The 19,025-nt window shown below is 51.4% G+C and overlaps 1 protein-coding gene across 4 annotated transcripts in view; it reads right to left on the minus strand.

Annotated features, from left to right (window-relative positions):
• Positions 1–2,154: 2,154 nt before the first annotated feature.
• ERGIC1 (endoplasmic reticulum-golgi intermediate compartment 1) overlaps positions 2,155–19,025 on the minus strand; it is a 102,391-nt gene continuing 85,520 nt past the window's right edge. For all 4 annotated transcript variants that reach the window (XM_040630286.1, XM_008692373.2, XM_008692376.2 and 1 more), the window contains exons 8-10: positions 17,706–17,806; positions 15,054–15,176; positions 2,155–3,953 (exon numbers count right to left, since the gene is read on the minus strand). In XM_040630286.1, the coding sequence (XP_040486220.1) occupies positions 3,846–3,953; positions 15,054–15,176; positions 17,706–17,806 (332 nt within the window). In that variant the 3' untranslated portion in view covers positions 2,155–3,845. The remainder of the gene's footprint in view (positions 3,954–15,053; positions 15,177–17,705; positions 17,807–19,025) is intronic.

A 19,025-nucleotide genomic window follows, 5' to 3' on the forward strand; every position in this document is an offset into this window, starting at 1 on the left:
CTCTTTGGAGGCAGATAAGATGCTCTTGGGGACTGAGGCAGAACCGTACGATTCTTCATAACCCTGGAGTCAGGTGAACATGAGTTTGAATTCCAACTTTACCGCCTGCTGGCTGTGTGATGGAGCAAAGTTACTAAATCTGTTTTGTCTTTTGTAAAAAGGAGGGAACACCCACCGGGTAGGATGGCTGTGAGGATTGGGAAGGACAAGGTCTGAACAATCACTCTTTGCCTGGCGCGTGGAGAATGCCCAACCATTGGTAGCTATTTCTACAAGACTTAAGATAATAACTTATTTTGGTCGGAATAAAGTGCATGACCTCATCACTACATGACTGACCAAAGACAACTGCTGGGGAGGGAAAAAGGTCTTGGGGGAATGTTGTCCTTCATACAGTCCCCCTCTCGCATTCCTAGACCACGGCAGCTATCTACTGGAACAGCTAATGAGCCAATTTCTTAAGAAGGGATTAGGACCTCCGGTGGCCTGCCACATTAGGAAAGTGTGTCTCTTTGTTTCTGGCAAGAATCAAAAATGAATCTGTGACATAGAGTAATAAAAACGAACGACAGCTGTCCCTTGTAAGTGCCATTGCTACATGCTACTTCTTCCCAAGCTTCACACGCGCGCTGTGGTACCTGCCCCCCTCAGGCAGCGTGATGAGCGGCTCTCTTCCCTGATACACCTCTGTAACTTCACCTCCTGTGCAACCGCAGCCCCTCCCCCTGCCTGAGCCGGCACAGCCCCCGACCTATCACCACCCCTCTCTATGAGTCTGTGCTATAATCCCTGATTGAGAAATCCTCTTACACGAAAACGCTGTCATCTGCTCTTGGTTAGACAATCGAAAGAACTGGTTTAACAGGGGAATCATAAAAATGACACATACCTTAAACGTTTTATGTCCACTTAAAAAACGTTCATCAATCTTTTGACCCTGAGGCAAGGTTTTCTCATTGAGAAACTCTGTTGGAGTTCTCCTTCACTTTCCTTGCATAAACGTGTCCTTACAGAAACCAACCCGAGAGTTCCAGTTTTGGGTGACTTTAACGTGGAGTGAGAACTGAGACCCTCAGTAGAATCCTCAAGGACGTCCCGCTGTCCACCCCACCCCCCTCCACCCCTGCCCCAAGTCTTTTCAGTAGAGTCTTGCTCATATCTAATTCGGGAGCATTTTGAGGAAAGGGTAGCAACTCACCATTATCAGGTCTCTGCAAAGTATACGACTTAGTTGGACTAGATTTTTTCATTTTTCAATCCTATTTCACTGGTTAGCTAAGTCCCAGCATTACAGCATAAAGCACAGATGGCATGAACCGGTTTGGGAACATGTGTACTGACGACCAGCAGGCACACTACGCTTGACCTCTAGCTCTGAGGGCCACGGTAACTCTAGTATCAGGATGTTAAAGAGAGAAGAACGGGGAGAATCAAGTGAAGAGTTTCTTGCAGACTGGTTCACTCCCACATTCACCCTTGATGGAATGATCCACATTTGTGCTGTTCCAGGTGAGGGCCTCGAAGGACCGAACAACAGGACGGTAAATAGCCACGTCAGTCTCCTTCTCATAGCCGATGATGGTCTCCCTTTGCTGAGCTGAAGATTGAACAAGGAATGCCAGATCCTTGGAAATTAAGAAGAGTTTATGAAACACTTTTCATTTATGCAGCCCTTGGTTCAAAGCTGTGGGAAAACACGTCAGCCCTGTTCTCAAAGAGATTATACCCTATTTCGGAATGCCTATATGGAATAACTCCCATTATTGAAGATACACCACGGACCCCTTTTCTGCATACATGAACTCATTCTGATCCGGTATGACTTACTTGCACATATTATAGGTTTAATTTCAACAACAGCCCACGAGATTGTTTTATTACTCTCTCCGTTTTCAGCTGAGAAAGAAAGGGATGCTGAGTGGTAAGGACCTGGCCTGAGGTCGCACAGCTAGACACCGGCAGATCCAGGCATATTCTGTAGGGATTCAATAAAAGAAGGGCTGGCTCCATGGGGTCTTGACTTTCTGATCATCTTCACCGATCTTTTCCACATTTCTCAACTTTTCTCCTCTAGAATTAAATTCCATTCTGCCTGTGATCCCAGCCTCCAGGCTAGCCAGCCACAATCAAGAAGAAAGAAACACACAGCAATACTTCTGAAAATCAGCCTTTTAATCTATTTGAGCCCAACGAGTGGGGAAAGAACGAAATCATTTTTCCCCCTTGAGACTGTTTATAAGAATAAAGGGTCAGAGGTGTCTCTTCCATAGGAAACTGACACCCCCCATGTCCTCAAGAGTTTGTTTTTTAAAAAGCATAAAAGTGGAATTTCAACTCCTGTGCATGCCACACATTTCCCCGCCCCACCCTGCCCACCCTCTACAGGTGCAGGTATTCACACACCAAAGAGATTCCTTTCAGTAACTGGGGAACAGAATATGGAAAAAAAAATCCATCCAAGTGGCCACAGATACCAGAGATAACCAAATGCAGTTTACGCTCACAACATCAGTCAACTCATATGCAGAAGGGGACACTTTTCTAATTGGAATCCAGAGCCAAAAATTACAAATGGCAGACTTGAGCTATACAGATAATTTAAAAACCTCCACCAGACACTCCCCTTAATTACAAAAGTATGCAAACAATCTTGATATAAACGGAAAACAGGCAGGCAGCTCTCTCCCTGGGACACAAGGGCATACCTAAAATTCCCTGGGTGGAACTCATGCCTGGACCACTGCCGCTCCCTCTCAGGGCTAAAGGGGAAGGATGAGGGTGAGCAACAGGGGAGGGACCCAGCTCAGGAGCAAGTGGGGAGACAATGGAACTGCCCTAGGGACCAGAAACATGTTGGTGTGTGGCCCCATCTCCAACGACAGGAGAAGGACTGGTCTGCTTTGCTTCCCCCACTGAAGCCCTTGGGATTGATGGCAAGTGTGTGGGAGATGGTGAGACATGATTTTATTAGGGCTGCAGAGAAGGATGCTTTCTGTCTGGACATAGGCGCACAAACCATGTCTGTTGTTCAAAGGATGACTCCCCATTTAAAACCAGCCCCTCCACCAAGAGATGCTGTTGCCACACAGCACAGGGGCTGAGGCACAATTGGTGGGGGGTTCCGAGAAACAAGGGGAAGAGAGGAAAGGGAACTCGCCACCTGCCCAGTTTCCAATGGGCAGACCCAAGTCTCCACCGCTGCTACCTGACCACTGGGCATCTGCTTCTCAGGAGAAGAAGATATGGGTGGGGGTGAGGGACGTGAGCCTGGGCTCTGGGATGGGCGAGAAGGGAAGAGCAAAAGCGAGGGTTCCTTCTACGGCGCCACACCTCAGGGGCTCGCCTGGGAAGTACCGTCCTTTGTTGAAGGTGCCGAGGGGAGGCAGCTTTGGGCAGCGTGACCCAAAGCAGAGAGCCCTGGTCTGCGGGCTGGCTGCCCAGGGCAGAAACCAAGTGATTGGTGCATCCAAATGGTGGGAGCTTCAAGATTGTGAAAGCCTGGCTGAGAGCTGGTCGACGTGGATTCTGGGCTGTTCCCCTAAGAAGGAAGGGACTGCAGCCCTCCCGGGAGTGGTCCCCGATATCCCCGAACCCACCCTGCCTGACTCTGGTCTTGGGGCTCCCCAGAAAAAGGGGCACCACCACTTCAGGCAGTGTAATTCATGTAAAATTAAAGATGGGGAAAAGAGGTAGCTGCAAAACCGTGAGCCACCCCCTACCTCCCCCAACCCCCACTTTGGGACGCAGCCAGATCCTGGGCCAGATAAGAGGGCAGGAGGAGACAGGGCGCTGGAAACAGGGCTGGCGGTCTCCCTGGGTCCTCGGCCATTGGGCCGGGTGGGTCGTCAATGCATCTTGCCCAGCTGGATCTTCTTCCAGGCCTCCGAGGCTGTGAAGATACAGGAGTCCAGAATGCCGGCCACAGTGAAGGTCCCACCGATGATGGCACAGATCTGGAAGGGGGGGGGGTGGTCAGAGGTCAGTGCTGGCTGCAGCACCAGGCCAGCTCCCTCCCAGATCATGAGACAATGAGCTATGGGAGTACAGATGCTCTGCCCCATGACTAATGGGGTCTGGAACATACGCAGGGCTCAAAAAACCGCACTTACTGGATGACGAATTTAACAATAAAAGTAATCATTATCAGCTCCTTTAAATCCCTTAATCGCCTTCTGAATGAGGAAGGGGAATATTAGACCCATTTCATATGTGAGGAAACCAAGGTTTAGTTACGTAAGTAAGTTCACACAGTATGTAGCAGAGTGGTGACTTGACCTCAGCTCTGTCTTCACCCTGGAGGCTGTGGTCTTAACTTCCACCCTAAACTTAATCAGAGTTTTACAATCCCGTTTGCAGATGAAGGAATGGAGGTTCAGAAAGGCAGTGCCACTGGCCCAAGGTCACACAGCCAGGAAGTGGCAATCCTGGGACTTGAACCGGATGGGACAGGTACGGGCCTGGTGCTGCCTGTGACGGAGCTCTGGGAGGGGCCGAAGAGGCAGCACCGGCCTGGATGGACTGGGGCGAGAAATAATCTCTCACTCTCAGAAACTTGCACTGAATCCAGGGGACAGGTAGTAACCAAATAATCATATCATCAAATGCAAAATTACAACCAAGGCAAGCACTACAGAGCACAGGGGGCCTATGGTGCTACCAGAAAGCTTGTATTGGCAGAGTTTCTTATGGCGCTATCTACTTTGGGGGACCAGAAACTTCGTTGTCCTGGGTGCTGCGGCACGTTAATTAGCAGCGTCTCGGGGGCCTCTGCCCAGGGATTGCCAGGAGTACCCTTTCCCGCCTGTCACGACAACCAAAATGTCTCCAAATGCAGTCACGTGTCTCCTGGAGGTGAAAACTGCCCCCCAGCGAAGACCTGCTATAGCAGGGGGGATGATAAGGAATGTCACCTGTTGTATGTCTGAGCTCATGACGTCCTGTATGACGGAGCAGAGCTCACACAGCACTTTCTCTATGCCAGGCAGGGCTTGAGTGCTCTGCCCCTCCCACCTCCCTCCTGAATCCCAAGGCCAATCCTAGAAAGTCCTACTCTTATACATATGTGACAGCCAAGGAAACCGAGGCACAGAGACATTGTACTACTTGTCCAATGCCACCGTAATTCGTGGTCGAACTGACAGTTTAAAACTCTGGAGTCTGCACTCAACACGGCACTCCGCTGCTTCTCAGGCATGAAGCTTCTCCGCCGAACCGAGTGACTAACTTTGCTTCGAAGTTGTCAGGACTCCACTTGTGACATATCAAAGTAATACGATGCTTTACTCAAAATTTTCTGGCCTATCGGTTGCTTTCTGGTTCCATAAAAGAATCAAAGTATAGACAATGTCAGGTAAAAGAAGTTCACAGAAGGTTTGCAAGGCAACTTTAAATGGAGTCTTCGTCTTGAGTGCATACTTTATGCCTTCACAAGAACCCGTACGACCCATCACCTGTGGGCCACGCCTCCGCCATGCACCTGGGGGCCCAGAAGAGGAAATCACTTTTCCAAGGTCACACAGCAAGTGTGTGGCACAGTGACGTCTGTCCGCCTCCAGAGCACTCACTCTTTCCCCCTGCCACATTGAAGGAGCGCTTAGATGACCACAGGACTAAGAGGAAGCCCAGCGGAACAGTGCAGAAGGCTCCAGAGCCCGCCCGGGAGGCACCACTGGGTGGCCGGCCAGCTGCTGAGCCCCGACCACTGGAGAACTCCGAGAGACAGTGGTGCCTTAATGGACCCTGTGGTGCCCAGCGGAGGAGGCCAGGAGACACAGCGGAGGTGAGAGGGAAGTGCGCATCGAACCAGTGTTTATTTTTAAAATGATATTTCCACGAGATGAGCTAAGCAGAGGGCTGTGAGGCCCACGGCAGACAGAGCGGGTCTGCACGGACGGGCTGTAAGTGGAACAGCTGGCACTCCAGTAAGAACAGCCCAGGAAACCAGAGCAGCCCCCCAGGGAGTGAAGAGGCTGGGGGGCGCTGGAGGGATTATTATGAAGTGTTTTCAGCAGGCAAGGCCTCTCCCTGCCAGCCTCAGAGTATGACGCAGGGGCACTTTTCAAGGAAGATGACGGCAGGGGAGCTGGTTTATTTCGGTAGAGTGGATCAGATGATAGGAGATTTTACACCGCAAAATGCTTTTAGAGCTTGGATCAGAGAAGAGGAAATTGTGACTTAAGTGCAATGCAGCAAATAATTAAAAAAAAAGAAAAAGAAAAAGAAAAAAAACCACACACAGACACACACACTCCACGCCCTATATCCACACACACACGCTTTGGAACCCGAGCATGCCTATGATTCACAAACACCTGGCGCCCAGTCTGGAGCCTCCTTTTCCTGGGCCGGCCAGGGGCAGGAGACAACACATGCATTGAGGTACACAAGAAACACACAGCTGCGGGGAAGCTGGGGCCCTGGGGCACACAAGCCACTAAGCAACTGACCCCAGCCAAGTGAGCTGCTGTCAGCCGGAGCGTAAGGAGGCCCCGCAGTGAGCCCCCATGTGCGCCTCCCGGTACTACCCAGCTCAGCAGCACATCTCCCCTTGTCCGACTTCTGTCAAAGGTGCTGGTCACTGGTCAAATGAGGAGGGGGATTTCTAGCACATTCCAGGGTGGGGCGAGGCACCTCAAAAGCTGAAGGAAACCTAGCAGCCTGCTTGATGCTGCTAGGGCCCCCTGCTTTCATGATTTTGCCATTAGTTGGCTGGGACCTTCCTGACGCACTCATATTCATAGGTGGTGCCTGGTGTGAGATGAAGCAGGGGTCAGGAGGAGAGGGGTCCTGGGGTGCTCTCAGGCTGTAGTGCTCCCTGGATTCTGACATGTGGGTGGCCACAGAAACCCCCAACCCCAGGAGGTGACCACATCTGGACCCTCCAAGCTGGTGCCAATCATGGCCGCCTTGGGTCCTGAGGAGGCCACAGCTCCTGCGTCTGAAACACAGAAATACATGAAGTCAAGAGGCTGCACCTGATGGGGTGCAGGCCCTACATTGATGGCGAGGTAACAGGCTTCACCCCATCTCTAGAGCAGATCTCAAGAAGAGACTAAGGAAAGGGCTGCTGAAAGGGAAGATGGTGGCCCGGCACCTTGCTGACCCACGGGGATGCGCCAACATGAATACAAATGACTAAAAGTGAAGGTAAAGCCAACCATACACCTCGTCGCTGGATGTGCAGCAGGGAGCCCTGAGCATGGTGGGGATGAGGTGATGCTGGGGGGGTCTGCCATGGTGGCAGAAAGGGCTCAGCCTTGGGAGGCCAAGTCATGGTTGTCCCTCGCTCACTCTAGCCAGAGAGGGTCTTTCCGGGCCTCAGCTTTTTTCATCTATGACGTGGGGAAACCACCCCTACCCCTGCCAATTGTCCTACTGCAGGAAATGCCTCTGGAGCTCCCAGAACTTAGTAGGTGCTCAGTAAATGCCACTTAACCTAATCTTGCAGTTGACCGGAAGGCTCCGACCTTGTTGCTAAGATCTGAGATTTTCGAAACCTCTCTGAGACCCCTTCTAAGAAGAACAATGGGTAAAATACCACTTATTTCCCAGAACCAGACTCTGGGTCTCCATTTCCCTTTTTCTGTTAGCTGAGAACAAGCCAATTCATAGAAAGACAGGACAGCGAAGGTGTCCCAGGCACCACATGCAGATTCTTTGCAGTGGCCCAGGTCCCAAGCACTGCAAGGGCCCCTTCTACAGATCGGGTAGCTGAGACCTCAGCAGGATATTTCCTCAGCTAAGTGCCAAGAAGTGTTTGTGATGAAGCATACCCCTTGGGGGCAGAGTACCTAGGCTAGAGGTTATTTCCATTCTTTGGCCAGCCAGGGAGCTCTTCAATCTCCCCAAGACTCTACCTCAACCCCAAACGCCAAGAAGATATCAGAAGTTCCTGATACAAAGGTACTTCTGGCTGGAACCCCTCCTGTCGTGTGCCCTTGTGTCATCCTTACTTCCACACCTCCGTTTCCTTACTTTAAAAAACAGGAAGACTAATCCTCACCCCTCAGGACTGCTGTCAGACAGAATGAGTGTGTCACACACACCGCCATGAACGCCTGTTCCCTTGCTTCCTCACTCCTGCCATGTTTTGGTATCCCAACCAGCCCCTGAGGCAGGGGGACAAGCTCAGGGGACGGTGGTGAAGGAGCAGGGCCACTGAGTCAGGAAGGGCCACCACAGCCAGCACATGCAACCCTACTCTGGTCAGCAGCCCTGGCTCCGGAAATGGAAACAAGGAATATTCGATACCCAGGCCCCGGTGAGTCTGAGAGGAGTGCATTACTTTACTTTCATCAGAAGTCATCAATAATGCCCCTTTGTTCTTTAGCAGAGACTTTCTGTGGTTCTACCAGCTTCCCAACCTCCCACTATGGCTAGAATGAAGTCAGCTTGTCTACCTTGAAAAGGTGTGTGTGTGTGTGTGTTTCCCTTACAGTTTAATTACGGCTCTTAATTCCTTATAATATGGAAAGGACGTGTTCCAACCGCACTGGCTGGAGAGCTGAATCTGTCCGTTGTTCCACTGACACTGATGTTTTCCCAATCTGTTGCCCCTCCCCCCATCTACTTTTCACAGTGGGCAGTGGAGAAGCACGACACACACACACACACCGACCCTGGGGTGGGGGTGGAGACTGGGCTCTGGAGTAAACATTCCTGCGGGCAGATCCCAGCCCAGCCACTGTGGCCAGGAAAGCCAGGTCACCCCTCTGAGCCTCAGTTTCTCTCATCTGTACAATGGGGCCCCCCCGTGAGGACCAAGATGACCTCTGTCTGGCCGCCTGCTATGCCACAAGTGCCTGGGAACTGTTCATTCACTGTCCTCGTCCAGGCAGCAATGCTCGAAAAGCTTATGGAAAAGGCACAGTATGAGGAAATAAATAATGAATCGGAGTCCCATCAGAGGCCGGTGGCGGCAGACAGACTGGAGCCGCGGATGAGAACACCGAGGCTGCGGCTTTGCAGGGGTGGGGGCTGTTGTGGAAGGGACGCTGATGATGACTGGGCCCTGGAAATGTGGGGCAGGAGAGGGTGTGGTGGTCTCCATCCAGGGGCGTCACGCCTGCCGGACCCCCCACTCCCACCCTCTGGGACAGGAGCCTGGGGGAGAACAGAGTCCTCTCCCCACCACTCTTACGATAGCTGCAGTTGCAAGATACCTGCTCCCCTCCCCCAAAACCCACCTCAGTGAAGCACCTACTATGTGTCAGGCGTGAGCTGGCAATTTCTTCTGCTTTCTCATTCGATCTGCACAAGTACTAGGGAAATGGAGCGACCCCCATTTCACAGATGGGGAAGCAGAGGCTCAGAGAGGGACTGGCTTGTTCAAGGTCACACAGCTACCAAATAGGCGAGGGTGAGGAGAATCCAGGTCTGGAAGGCTGCAAAGGGCCTGCTTTTTTCTGTTAGAACCCCTGCTTCACCCCCAACCTGAGGCTTCCTCCAGTCCCTGTATCATGCATGGATGGCTTCTCTGTATTTATTTTCTCAATTCTGTTAGGTTTTACATATCGAATGTCCTGAAGGGGACCCCATCAACAAAGTTTAGGAAGAAGCTCGGGTGGCTGTCAAAATAAGTGAGTTTAGGGGCGCCTGGGTGGCACAGTGGTTAAGCGTCTGCCTTCGGCTCAGGGCGTGATCCCGGCGTTATGGGATCGAGCCCCACATCAGGCTCTTCCACTATGAGCCTGCTTCTTCCTCTCCCACTCCCCCTGCTTGTGTTCCCTCTCTCGCTGGCTGTCTCTATCTCTGTCGAATAAATAAATAAAATCTTTAAAAAAAAAAATGAGTTTGTAAAAGGGAGCTCGCTCTATTCCAATATTCCTTACATGTCTCAGAATCTGCCTTCGAACGGCAAGCACCAGCAGCTTCCATGGCCACCGAGAGATCTGTGTGCAGACCCAGTTAAGCAATCTGTCCCTGGTACACAATGTTCTAGAAGATCTAGCTATGCTCAAAGGTCAGTAAAGATCGGAACCAAAGTCTTTTACACATGTCCGGCCCTGAGTACTGAGCTGCTAATGTGGGCTCTATGTTACGGCTCACCTAATAGAAACTGCCGTGGTAGAGGGGTGGGCCGAGGCGCAGACCCCTCCATCCGTCTGCTCAGTATCTGACGCCTACTTATCACCTTCCTCGGCTGCCCCAGGCCTGGAGACCAGAGCTGACTAAGGCCCTGCCCTGTCTTCCTGGAGCTCCTGGTCCAGGAGGGAGAGACACACCAAGGGAAGTCTGAGTAGGCGAGATCCGGGTCCAGCTACAAAGCTGGTCTCTTCCCTACTCATACTGCCTTCCTGGGCAAAACCTCCCCAGTTTTCAGTTTGTCTCTTCTCAATTGTTTTTACACTCTCCCCCACACCCCACTCCCCACCCAAGTACCTGATGCCTTTTGTCTATGGCAAATCCTTGCAGGTACCCAAATAGAAGAGTGAAAGGTAATCAGATCTGGCAGGAAAATTTGCAAACGACCAGCCAACCAGTTTTGGACCGCTGATGTGGGCTGGTCTTTTGTTGTTGTTTTGTTTTTTTATGGTTTGTATATGTGTGACGGTGACTTTATCACTCATGCTCACAATGTCACCTTGTTTCCTGCTGTGACATTTCTTCCCGATTTCCAGCAGGGAGTCACTGTTATCAGGTCACCCTGTTGTCCTACTAAGGGCTCCATGGTTTCTGGGGACTCGGTTGCTGGGACATCTTTGAGAGCCCTTGTTTTGGAGGATGGAGGCTCCCAAGATAAGTGGTGGAGGGGTGAAGGTGGGGTGAGGATGTGACAGAAGCAGGCTCTGGAGTCAAGTCCCAGCCTCGCCATTTACTGGCTGTGTGACCTTGGATGAGTTTCTTTACCTCTCTGGGCCTCAGTTAATTCATACATAAAACAGGAATGATATCATCTACCTTGGAGGGTTCCTGGGAAAGTTAAAGGAGGTAATTATAAGATTACTTGGTACACAGTAGATGCTTAATCAGCGTACCTATACGATCACTTCGAGCAGCTGTGTCTTGTACATATTTGAGTACCTGCATCCAGGATAGGCCCTGTGCTGGATGCTGGGGACACACAGGGACATCAGACCTGGAGCTTATCGTAAGTAGGCCTGGCAATCATAAAGTGCAACCTGAAGTCTGGGGCACTATTTCACCGGCAAGAAGCACCTGGAGGGCAGGCACGGTGTCTAATTCAGCCACCCTGCTGCCCAACGGGAGCATGCCATTACCAGCTGGTACTTCTTGGGGGGCAAAAACTGTCACAGCCAAACCGGCCCAATGTGGTACTTTCTGACTTCTGGCTGTTCCTCCCTAATAAAATGAAATACACAAGGAGAGTGATGTGACACTTCTGAAGTCATCCAATCTGTCACCACAACCCACTTGAAGGCAATCCCAAAAAAGGGGCTCCAGCAAGTGGCAGGGGCGGGGGACAAATGTGCGTGTGTGGGAGGGGGCACTTTGAAGGGGATCACTTGCATGTCGTTAAACACCATCTGTTTATTCCTTTAGTGGCGGAATTTTCTGGAATAGCACAGAGCGGAAGTCTGAGCAACGTGCCCTGGGTGCCCAGAGGCAGAAGTCCCGTGCAGCCCGATGGAGACTTCCCGGAGGAGGGATCCTCCTCCATTCAGACTCGGGAGGTCCAGGTCCTTTGCAGACCATGAGACCCTAGAGGGGCAACCTCGAATAAGCCAGGTACTTGATAGGTACAAACGCGTCAGGGAGGCCCCACCCGCCGTCCCCTCCACACCCACACCTCCTTGAGCTGCACCCCACCTCATTCCAGCCCACCCACAGCTGCCTCCGCAGCCCCGCAGCCGCCACATGACGACATCCTGGCCTCCGGCCTAAGCCCTCTCTTAAGCAGCCCCTGTGAGGAGCTATTTGCAGAGGCCCCCACTTGGGGCTTGGGGGCTTTGCACACAAGTGTTTGATTTTAAAAAGAGAGAAAGAGAAGTCGCAGCAGGTGCCTCCACTTCCACCCCGGCCCCACCCCGACCTGCCCGGGCTCCCGGGGCTCTTTGTGCCGTGTGTCTGCGTGTGCACGTCATCCCCACATCTGCTGCCTCGTGACAAGGGCCTTTGGAGCTCCACAATGACGCCATCTGCCAGGGACAGCCGGTTGGCTCGCTTGGGGCTGACCCCCACGGTTGCCGTGGCAACCATGAGGGTGGCACAGGGCCTTCAGAAAAACCACCAGGCTCGTGATGTCAGGAGGTTCCCTCAGCCTGGTCCACGCTCGGGGGGAGGTGGACGGGGCAGAGATGGAGGCGAGGCTGAGGGCCAAAGGCAGGAGGAGAAGGAAATGGCAGTCACGGAGCATCTGGCCTCTGGGTTACGAAGGACAGGCTCTGCCCCTGTGACTTCTTGGGACCTCCGGCTCTCAGAAGTCCACCCCCATCGAAAGGGGCCATGGGGCCTTCACAAAACATGCTACCGTTGGGCACCTCTGCACGTACTCTCCCCAGGGCTAAGGCCCTCTCTGCTTCACTCACCAGTCTAGAAAATGTCTCTACATCCTTCAAGAGCCACCTCTGGGTTTCCTTCTTCAAATTTTCCAAACAAAAGGGAGTCGTTGCTACCACAGTGCCCACTGCACAGCTCCAGCGGAGCCCTCACTGGACCGGACGTCAGTTCTCTGCATGCTCACACCCCTTCCCCACCAGCTGGGAGCGGTTTAAGGACAAGGATAAAGTCAAAGCCGGCTCTCTCTGTTGCCCCGCACAGGGCCTGGCATGTGGCAAATTCTAGCAGAAGTTTACCAAGCGGCTGAGAAATGAAGCAAGTTCATTTATTCGCTAAACTTTTGCCAGGGATTTCTCTGCCACTGCCACTGCCAGTGCCGAAGACCCCAGGGCCTCTGAGAAGCACACCACACCTTCACAAACACACCTACTTGTGTCTTAGTTCCTTACTCTGGGTATGCAGTGGGAGCACTGGGGTAAAAAACAAGCAAACAAACAAAAAACAAAAAAACCCCAAAACATTTGGGGTGCTACCCTGTAGGGCCTTAGGTAAAATCACTTGCTCACCAGTCCCCTGGCTTTTGGGTCAAAGGATTTGTGCATCACCCCCAGTGGCTGACCCAATCTCCCTGTGTACCAGACAGTGGACGCAGGACCCCTTGCTGGGCATCTCCCGATCTCTATTGTGGCGGGTCTGTAATTTCTGCCATTCTGATAGGACCAAACTGGGTCTTATATTTTGAATCAAATTCCTCCAATCTCTAGGGAACTCGGGGCATCTTTTCACGGCCAGTATGGTCTCCTCCGTGAATGGTCAAGTCCTCACCCTTTTTTCTTTTTGGTTGCTTAACTTTTTCTTACTGGCTTATAGGAAGCCTCTCTATATAAATTCTGAGGATTATTCCTTTCTTGTATGTGTGTACCTTTTCCCAATCTGTGTCGGGTGTCTTAGCTTTATGGTAGGTGCCCTCTGTTGACTAGAAATTTCAAATTTGTATATGGAGTCAGAAAGCAGCATAAAGTCCGTTGTGAGGCTCAAATAAGCACTAGGGCTCCGACACCCTTTGCACCCACGTGGCTTTCTATCAGGCAAAGGGCTTCCCTTTGATGATGTCCTTTGAGCCTCATGGGGCCTGGGAGGCAGAGAGACTAGGGCCTGTTATTGCTACGTAGTGGATCGTAAGATGGAGACGTTGTTGCGGACATCTGAACTTTTTGCCTCTTAATATCCACCCCTCTGTTTTCTACTAACTGACCCCTGATTTTTCTCTTGGGGAACCCCAGCCCCTCACAGTCTTTGTTCTTGTGATCTGGCTGGGGCTGGCCAACTGGGGTACTCCTTTCATTCCTTAGGCCCCAAGGTTGGAAGGGGAGCTGCGTGAGGCCAGGACAGTACTGTCATATCCAGGACTCAGGTCAAATTACTGAGAAAGAGACACTTTCTATTTGTAAATTCTTTCTGACAATGAAGCCAGTATAGAGGAAAACAGGACTAAAAAAAAAAAAGGCCTATTCCGGACAACATTTGTGCCTGGATCTAGCCATGCCTGAGGCTTAATTACATCAAGCCAGCCGGATGTGGGCTTCTGTCTTTCCTGTAACAGAGTCCTGACTAATACAAATCTAGTGAGAGCCAGGAATGAAAGATCCAGGACTACACCCTTGATCTTGAATCATTATTAAAAGTATGAAGACGTACAAAAGCATAAGGACCTTCAGGCCTCAGTTTCCAAATCTGTGAGGTGAGGATACTCACCCCATCTCTTCCACCTCAGCTGACTCGGGCTTATAAAACATCTCGGGCCTCCTGGCTGAAACAGGGTGCCGTGAGACCGCTGTTCTGCCCCCAAGGACACTTTGAACGGGAGGCCAGGAAATAACATCCTTGATAGAAATACTCAGCATCAGGGGCGCCTGGGTGGCACAGCGGTTAAGCGTCTGCCTTCGGCTCAGGGCGTGGTCCCAGCGTTCTGGGTTCGAGCCCCACATCAGGCTCCTCTGCTAGGAGCCTGCTTCTTCCTCTCCCACTCCCCTGCTTGTGTAAAAAAAAAAAAAAAAAAAAAAAAGAAATACTCAGCATCAAAGAAAAATGACATCAGCTTGCAGCTGCCCCAAAGAAAATCAGACTTGATGGAGACAATGGCAAAAAAAAAAAAAGGAAAAATAAAAAAAATCAAAGAAAAAAAGAAGAGAGAACAAGCAGGCAGGAAAGAAAGAAGAAACTTGACAGCACCAGCAGCTATAATTGGAAAACAGACACGGGGAAAAAATGAGTTATATCTTCACTGTAAAAGGATAAACCCTGCTAATAAACCCATAAAATAAAACACTGGAGAGAATCACAAATATTTCACTGAGCCATATAAAAATCTGCTTAACAAATTAAATTCATTTAGTGACATTCCCCTTTGGAAAATATTTTCTTGATGACACGCCATTGGTATTGACATGATTCTGATAACATTTCTTACCATCTGAGGGATCACAACCTCCTGTGTACAGCCTGAGATCCCAGCCCTGCGGGCTGCCTCCCGTTACTTCGAGAACCAGCAGGCGTGCCAGAAGGGGCACATGGCAGGTGCCCCACCGACTCACCGTGGTGATGAACCTGTACAGAGGTTGCCGTCTCTCCGTGTACTTGACCGTGATGGGGCTAAGGTCATAGCGGAACCAGATGGCGGGGATGATGCGGCCCGTATGGCTATAGGCTACGTACTCCTGCGGTGGAGGAGGAGAGAAGGGGGATGTGAGAACCAGACATACAGACCATGCCTCATGGTGGGTGGGGGGTGGAGGGTCCTCTGGCAACCCCACAGGAAGGGGCCTTCTTCTCTCTTGCCTGGAGCCAGACTCCCCCAGTTCCTCTCACCCTTTCCTCTGGAGGCCCTGCTGTCAGCATCTGGATGGGCAGCATTGCCGGGGGCACATTTTCAACCCTTTTGGCTGCTTGAAAATTGACCATATGACCTGGAAGCAGCACCAGAATCTGAGAGCAGAGATGTGAAAGGACAGGTATGTTCTGGGCTCCAGCGGAGGAAAGGCCTATTTCCCCCTCTAACTCCCAGCCATGCAAAACCCATTCATCTACTCATTGATTGTTTACTGAGCACCTGTCGTGTGTGCGTGCTGGCTGCTGGGGACCCTGAGGGGAGGAAGCTCTCCCCCATCCCCAGAGGGGGGGTTGACAATCTGGAGAAGGAGCAGATGGAGAAGGCTATCCACAACACCGCCACGTTGTCCACGCCGTGCCACAGAAGCCTGGAGTGCTGGGGGGGGGGCTGGCGATGGATGACCAACTCGCCCCAGGCCATCTGGAAGGGTTAGCGAGGAGGGGGCATTCTACGCCACACATGACATCCTGAGCGGTGTGTGGGGGGGGGCTGTAAAAGAGAGGAGTATAAAGGCCACGTGGGGAGTGGGCATCTTCAGAGAAGGAACACACAGAACTAGGAAGACAGAGGGACCCCCCACGAGGCTTCCTGAGAGGCACCTGGCTGGGTGCGATTAAAAGGGTGCTAATGAGCTGAATTAACGTGTGTCCTCTCTGGTCTGGGCATTGGCTGGAAACTTCTGGGCTGTTCTCATTCATCCGCAATAACTGCAGACCAGAATAAACCACAGGGGGAGCCCCCAGTCCCAAATGCTAGGACCCACGCTCTAAGGCTCCTCCAGGGATGACCCAAGACCTACCCGCCCTGATGGACTGCGGCCGGCTCTAACAGGCACGGCCCACTTTTTCCCAGGGCAGGCTGCGGCCAAGGCCACAGAGAGAGCTGAGCAAGCTGTTCTGGTTGCTGGGTCTTTGCCAAAGCCTCAGGGGAAGGAGCCTTGGGCAAAACAAGATCAGCTTTCTCCAGGGAGAGCGGATGGGGCAGGGTGACTGTCTGGGTCAAGGCCCAGAGCGGAGGAATAGAGAATAATGGAAAACAGCAGCAGTAGGTACCATTTACCCAAAGTCTCCTTTGTGGACAAAGCGGTTTTTAAAACATTGCCTCATTTGATAGCAATCTTATGAGGTGGGCACCATCCCTTTTACAAATGAGTAAACGGAGGCACAGAGTGGTTATGCGACTTGTCCCAGGCCACACAGCTAGCAAGTGACTGAGCCGGGTCTGCACCAGCAGTCGGCTCCAGCCCCACCTTTTCTGCTCAGACTGCATCCATACCCCAGCCCTTAGATGCTGTCAGCACCTGCCAGATACAATGAGATGCCCTTCAAGAGACAGTGGGTGAAAGAAACAGACTCCCTTTGGAAAGTCACACTGGAGCGTCAGTCAGCACGGTAGATCCAGACAGAGGACCCCAAGTCATCTGGGAGAGAGCAGCTCCCAGCCCGACAGACTCAACGGCCCCTGTTCAGGCTGTGCGTGATGTGAGCAAGAGGCCAGGCTCTGGAGGCAGAGAGGAACCGGTTCCAACCCCCCACTTGGCCACTTTGTAGCTCTATGACCACCTCTCAGTGCCAAGACAGTGTCATTGTCCCCAAATCTGTAAAATGGGGACAATGACAGTCCCAGTCAGAGCTGTCATGACTCAAAAATATGGTAGCGATAGAGAGCTTAGCATAATATCCAACCCATAGTAAGAGCTCAATAAATGGTACCTACTATTCTATTCTAATGATCGACTGTGCCATACAATGTATCACCCGTAAGGGGTTTGGGCAGCCCTAGAACAGGAGGAAAAGGACAGTCCTGGTGATAAAGGGATCCACTGGGAGTGCCTCAACTAACATGTTTCAAGCATTCACGTCCACTGGCAGGGTCATCTCCTGGGAAGCTAGAGGCTGTCTCAGCTTGAAACGACTGTCAGTCATCCCATTCCACGGGCTCTGACCGAGTTCTGCTTCCCATAAAGGCCTACCTGCTTCTCCATGACTTTGAGTATTGGGGTCCTAGGACATTCCTGTTAACCACTGGCCATCTGGTGATTTTGGATAAAGTGCTTGTATCCCAGGAGCCAGAACATCTGTTGTGTGTTGACCAATCAGTGTCCTGAGTCTGAAGGACTGGGGCCAGATGCAAGGCTCTTTCTCAACAGATCACACCCCATCTCCTGCTTAGATTTCCTCCCCTTGATTCTGAGCCTGGCCTCTCATCTTTATCCAGGGACAGACAGGGCCAGAGCAGCCCCGGAGAACAGGCCCCCTGAAGGGAACCAGTGGAAATCCCACTCGGATACTTGTCACTTCTGCTTACAGCCAGCAGAGGGCGCAATTGCACACAGCTGGGCCCATAGACCACGTACCTTGTTGGCCACGGTGTACTGGTAAGAATACCGCTGCTTGCCGCTCTTGTCCTCGTACACCGTGGGCACGATCTTCAAGATGTAGTCGTGGGAGGCGAGAGCTGCAGGAAGGACACAGAAGGATGAAGCAGGGGGACAGGCACTGCCCAGCTGGCAACTTTGTGTCATTTCAATCCTAAACCTGCTCAGCATTGTTGGGGGGCTGTTTTCAAATTTTCATCACCAAACAACTCCTCTTCCTTTTCTCCCTTTGGACACCAGGAATAGAGAGACTCCGTCTATCAGGATCTTTATTCCTGCTTGCATATGATATTAAAATTCTGGAAATGACCCAATGTCCACCAATAGGGCAAACATTGAAGAGTGGGTACTGGGAGAAGCCACTGTCCAAAAGATATTGTTAAGTGAAAAGAACCAAGTTACAGGACGGAATGAATAACATGTTTCCATGTACTGGGGGCAGGAAGACTCACTCTATAGGCATGAATATATAGAATTTTCTGGAAAGATACCCAAGAAACTATTAGCAGTTTTAGCCTCTGGGGAAGAAGGCAGGATTTGATAAAGATCACATTTCATGGTGCACCCTCGGTCCTGTATGAATATTGTTGCTTTTGAAACAAGCTGGGTTTCAGTTTTAAAAAGAAAGAGCCCATGATGGGGTGCCTGACTGGCTCAATCGTTAGAACACGCGACTCTTGATCTCAGGGTTCTAAGTTCGAGCCCCACGTTGGGTGTAGAACTCACTTAAAAAAAATTTTTTTTTTATTAAAAAAAAAAGAGCCCATGAACCAGAGAAACTGCATTTATAAAGAACTGATTCATTTCTTTCCTCATTTTCAATTAATGGGAAATCAATTTTCTCTCCACCTGGCCCCGTCATATTGCACTGTAACTCTTACCCACCACTGCTGGATGGGGGGAGGCTGCAGGGGGCAGGGACAAAGCCTTCCTCATCTCTTGTCCCAGAGCCCTGCACAGGGCCTGGCCCGGGGTTGAAAGTAGCGAGTGCTTGCTGAATGAACGAGCAGATGGAAGGATGGCCGGCCCACAGCTGCCACCCAGCACCCAGGAAAGGTAAGAATTCCCTTGGATCATGCTCGTGGGACGCTAAGAGAAGCTCAAGGGCCCCTCGGTCGTTGCCTTCTACAATGTCCGGTCAGGAGCTAAAACCACACAGAACTTTGATCTTCTGTGTTCTAATCCTGGTCTACCGGCTCAATCAGTTCTGAGTCCTTGGACTTGCCCGCTGTAAGAGGTTAGGGGTGCACACGGCATTTATGGCCTCTTCCTGCTTATACTGCGTCTTGGTAAGGAAAG

Source organism: Ursus maritimus, unplaced genomic scaffold, assembly GCF_017311325.1.
Source record: "Ursus maritimus isolate PB19 unplaced genomic scaffold, ASM1731132v1 scaffold_15, whole genome shotgun sequence".
Lineage (NCBI taxonomy): Eukaryota > Metazoa > Chordata > Mammalia > Carnivora > Ursidae > Ursus > Ursus maritimus.